The 5549-nt window shown below is 31.3% G+C and overlaps 1 protein-coding gene across 1 annotated transcript; it reads left to right on the forward strand.

The window, feature by feature from the left end:
• Window positions 1–902: 902 nt before the first annotated feature.
• Window positions 903–4488, forward strand: LOC111407126 (NAC domain-containing protein 21/22-like). Its single transcript, XM_023036439.1, has 3 exons — window positions 903–1167; window positions 3262–3539; window positions 3830–4488. The coding sequence occupies exons 1-3, from the start codon at window positions 963–965 to the stop codon at window positions 4271–4273; spliced, it is 927 nt and encodes a 308-aa protein (XP_022892207.1). The 5' UTR covers window positions 903–962; the 3' UTR covers window positions 4274–4488.
• Window positions 4489–5549: the final 1061 nt, after the last annotated feature.

The raw sequence follows: 5549 nt of genomic DNA on the forward strand, positions 1-5549 counted from the left end.
TGCTTTTGTTAATAGAATTTCGAAATCGTCTATTTAAAAGTTTAAATTATTAAAGAACGAAAGAGTTTACTTACATATTATATCACAACTCTCAGTATTATTAATTAGTTCGAAGTAGTTTAAGGAATAAGTAGCACGATTAGTTTTCTAGCTCTCGAAATATATTTTTTTTAATTTTAAATAAGAAAAAACAAATTATTTGAAGTTACTTGAATGGGATGACTATGACTATATTATTTCATATTCTCATTAATATTAGATATTCATCAAATAATATGATGCATAATTTAGATATATTCAAACCTAATCCCCTACAAGTACAACCACTTTTTTTGTGGACACAAGTACAAAAAACTTTGGTGGTAGCGTAATGAAATGTAATTATATGATGAAGACACTTCCCTTCATATTATGATTTGTTCACTTGAAAGCTGCTTAATCGAAAAACAATCGATAAATTTAAAGAAGAGATTAGTTCAACGAGTTTGCTATATACGCTATTCTAGACATGATTTAAAAAATGGAAAAAGAAAAAAAGAAGAAGCAAATTTACCGATTATCCTATCTAGTACGATATTCTTCGGATATACCGCTTTAAATATGTAACAATTAAAGATAAAATTTTAATTTTCTTTCTCATCTCCGTTATGCCTAGTATACCGAACGGTCCAAATATGTCATCAATGTAATTACATTATACTTTTTATTTTTTATTCCCTAAATATATGGGCTGTATTACTCCCAAATGTGATGACAAATTGGTTGCTGACTTGCAATTTACAATTTTATATGTTTATTTTTTCAGAAACGACAAATTTATTCTGTAGTGCTTATATTATAAAACTCCCTTATTAGGTTTATATATATATATATATATATATATATAATTTAGCATTCTCAGAAGGATCTTCATTTATTCTTGTGTCCAACTACCTCAACCTTCTCTCTCTCTAGAAAAAAAAATGAGCAGTTTGAGCATGGTGGAGGCAAAGCTTCCGGCGGGGTTTAGGTTCCATCCAAGAGATGATGAACTCATATGTGATTACTTGATGAAATGGGTGTCCACAGGAGGTGGCGGTGGTTGTGGCGGCACCGCTGCTGGACATGGCCAGCTTCCTCTTCTAATCGAAGTTGACCTCAACAAGTGTGAACCTTGGGACGTTCCAGGTTAGTACTCCATGTAAATGTTCTAAATTTGTAAATTGCAATCAAAATTTGTATGTTATCCTATTTAGTATAAGTCGAACCAAGTCAAGTCGAGCATGAAAAAAGTTGTCTTTATTCATCTAGCACTTCGGTGGCACTGAATATGATGTTGATCGAGACTATATATTGGCGAAGTCTATTCAAAACACAAATTGGAAAAATCTATAAATAATAAGTTTTGCTTAACTATCTGTTTTTATGTACTTGAGCCATTTCACCACTCAAGGGAAAGCCACAAATTCATCCTAAAATTGGTCTATGGATCAAAATTTGTGATCTTAATTAAATTTGTCAAGGCCTATGAATTTTCATACTTTTAGTCATATATAAGTAAATAATTCTACCTTTTCGAAGGACAAAAAATCTTTTCATTTCTTTGATATTTGTCACTTTAGTTTCTAGAAATATATAAACTGAAAGCTATTTATCTTGAAAATAGTAATATTCGATTATGTTCTCTGCATGTGTTGCATTTATAAAATGGGAGAGTTTTATACAAGAATTAAATCATTTGTACTTATTTGTTGACACTTTGGGTTATTCGACCCTACCACTCATCTCACATGAGGTCGGGTCCCATGTAGGGGTCATGACGTGGGTCTGACCCCCACGTGAGAGGAGAAGGTGGGTCTGAGTAAATCAAAGTGTGACCAAATAAGTACAAGTAACATAACCCTTTATACAAAATATACATAAATGTAGAAATAATAAAATTAGTGGTTTTTAGACACAACTTTTTGAAAAAAAAAATTGTCGCTAGTATTCAATAAAAGTTGATGAAATATATAGTTAAAAAATTGATATTTATAATCAAAAATTAATTGTTGACATTGATATCAACTGGAACTTTTTAAGCGTGCCCTAGAAACGCACTTATACATAAAAATATTCCTCAACCATCTTTTGCAAATTCTCATTCATCCACCTTTTTGAATAAATTGACGTTCTTTGTCCTAACCAAAAGATGTCAAGGCCATTTGAGAAAATAATTCAATTAAATCTGATCAAACGTCGTATCACGCATGAACACCTTGCACCTAATGTCAACTACACATGTGTATGTATAATTAATAGTCCCTGCTCCGTCATAACTGAATTTTGGAGAAAATATATTTTTGGTTTGAAAGTTATAATTTTTTTTGAATTAATGTGTAATATTATTTATTTGGAGAGTGTGTACTTGAATATAAGAAAGAGAAAGATAATTTTTTATTTTTTATTTTTGGAACCAGAACAGGGGCTATTATGTTAAATCGAACAAGAAAATAAACAAATATTTCACTTACTTCTCTTTTGTAATCTACACATTTAGCCCATGTTTTACTAATATTTTGATTTTAATCTCTTTGTTCAATTTATACAATGTCATTTGAATCTGATCCTATTACAATTATATGAAGTCTTAGCCTGTCGTCGTCTTCCTATTTTATTTTATTTTTTTTGGAATAATTTTTTTTCCTTTTTTCATTAAAATATTGCTGAAAAACTTGGACTTCTAGAATTTCCCAATTCCTGTAATTACCACCTTATATTATCTCTCAATTATGAATTCATTGCACTGTTGGAGATTTCGACAGTTTTGCCCATATATAATTATTGCACTCACTCAGCTATCGTGGGTGAGTCACCTCGGGGGCCCAAACCTTTTTGGAGTATTGTCCACGTGTTTGTTTCCTATAAGTCTTCATCACCTGCTAGCGTCATTCTGCTATCAAAATTGACATCATCAAATCCTGCATCTTCCGCAAATCACTTTTTAATCTTTTTCACGATCTTCTAAATCTTCATTAGTTAATTATTAAAAACAATCGTTATTCCTTACTTATATCAGTAAAATAAGCAAATTTTCTTGGAAAATATTGTCCCGAGCAAGTTATCGAATTCATTTTTATCAAAGATAACGATGGTAAAATGTGAGCTAACATTTTCGTCCCCACTCATTTATGAAAGGGAGACGTGTAACTACTTTAATGAATGAATTTGACTTTCAGATAATGCATTTAGAACTTGTGTTAGGAACTTGAATATGAGTCTAATTATAATTCCATTTTACAGAAGAAGCATGTGTTGGAGGCAAGGATTGGTACTTTTACAGCCAACGTGACAGAAAATATGCAACTGGGTTAAGAACAAATCGAGCTACAGTTTCTGGATATTGGAAGGCCACCGGGAAGGACAGGGCGATATTTCGAAAGAGTACCCTAGTCGGGATGAGAAAGACTTTGGTATTCTACGAGGGTCGAGCACCCAAAGGAAGAAAGACAAGTTGGGTTATGCACGAATTTCGACTCGAAGGACCCCTTGCCCCTCCAAAATTAATTTCTCCCATCACGGTATGATATCCATAATCTACCCTCTCTCACGTGTTAATAATTAATTAGGTCAATAATTATAATTGCGTTACTCTTTAATAGTTGAAATTTGACTAATTGTTATATACTAGTTTCATAATCTATCCGTCTCTAATGCAACTTGTCCAAATTATAGATGGTGAAAATTCTATACAAGATAGAAGAGTTTCTGAACATGTTTGGATAATTTATGAAAAAATTTTGTCTGGATCGAGACACCATCATGGGTCGTATAATATATTGATTATTTATTGTGTTGTATGATTATGCAGGTAGATTGGGTGTTATGCAAATTGTTCAATAAAAACAAATCAGAATTTTGTGCCAAACAAGAATTGGGAAGCATTAATTATGAATTTGATGATAATCGTAAGACAAATTCTTGGACTCTTCCACCATTGATGGAACCCTACATCTCCTTTGATCAAATTGATGAGCAAGTGTCCTGCTTCTCCATTTTAACCCCAAACCCTAATTTCTCAAACCTCGCCCACATGGATCAAGATTTGTCCACTCAAATCATGACAATTCTCCCAGATCAACTTGAAGTGCAAATTAATTCAAACATTTCTTGTGATGAAAATGAGGTGACTGATATTTTGAAGCATGTTTTCACGAGGGACACGACGAATAGGTCCCCGAGCTTTGGGGAAGGAAGTTCCGAGAGTTACTTATCTGAAGTTGGATTACAGCAGCCTTCAATGTGGAATTACTAATGATTTTTCAGATCTGGGATTTGCAAATTGCAAACTGTCATATACATTAGATTAAGGTAAATGGATATATGATTGGTCTGTCTAAGTTTAGCAATGTAAAACTGTACCCTATATATTGGTAAGTTTCAGATTTTAACTTACTTTTATTGAAGAAGATTGTCCCCTGAAAAATGTCAGAAAGTTTCTGCCAGAATAGTCACAATTTCTATAGACAATGTGTAATTCTTATATCCATATATATATATATATATGTTGTGACTTATGAGTAATGTACTTATGCATTTAGAGAGAGAGAGAGAGAGAGAGAAGCCACGATTTGATTATATTAAAAATTATATTTTTAGTAGATTTTAATATAAGTAGATAAAATATTGTGGATCTCATGAAACACATGATTCGAACGAGTTTGTAAAAAAAAAGAAAAAAAAAAAATTGCCAAACATAGACCAAATGTAGCAAGTAATGCTTAACTAATTACATGAATTAAATATTTGTCATTATATCATACGAGTAAGTTCAATAATCACTATATAAAACAAGAGTATTTACTATGGCAATTTGTCGTCATAAAAGATCACCAGAACAATTGCACTAACGTCGTTATAAAGTGTCATTTTTCTTGGAGCGACTCGTTTTATATATAATTAAATCATTCTGTAAATACTAAGAGTGTGTTTGATTGACATGAAAAATATCACCTAGAAAAGAAAATGTTTCCTATCTTTTGTGGAAAATAAAAACCATCTCTATCCAAGAAAAATATTTTCCTTAAAAATAAGGAAAATTAGGCATATATTCAAAAGTTGGAAAATGTTTTCCATGAAAAAAAGTGCAATCAAACACTTCGAGTAGGAATTTGAGTGGAAAACTGATATTTTTCATGAAAAATAAATGTAATCAAACACACCTTAAATATTTCTTACTAGGTATTAGCATAGTATGGACGATATGAAATCAACTGTTATTTTAACTTGTTTTATTTTCAGTGAAACTGATAGTTAGAGCTAGCATTAAATTTATTAACTTAGTTTGAATATAATTTAAATAATTCATTTTTCAACTTGCCGTTTTTTCCCTAATGTCAAGGATATGAAATTAAATAAATATATTTTCTTCATGATATTTATATTAATGTATAATAAAGCCAAACACTACACGACAATAAAAGAAACGCGCCTGTCTTGCATTATTATATGGCGACTTTCACTTTCATCTACTTAACTGAACAGGAAATTAGAAGACTATTATATAAAAATGGGGTGGGGTGGGGTGGGGG

This window comes from Olea europaea, chromosome 13, assembly GCF_002742605.1.
Source record: "Olea europaea var. sylvestris chromosome 13, O_europaea_v1, whole genome shotgun sequence".
Lineage (NCBI taxonomy): Eukaryota > Viridiplantae > Streptophyta > Magnoliopsida > Lamiales > Oleaceae > Olea > Olea europaea.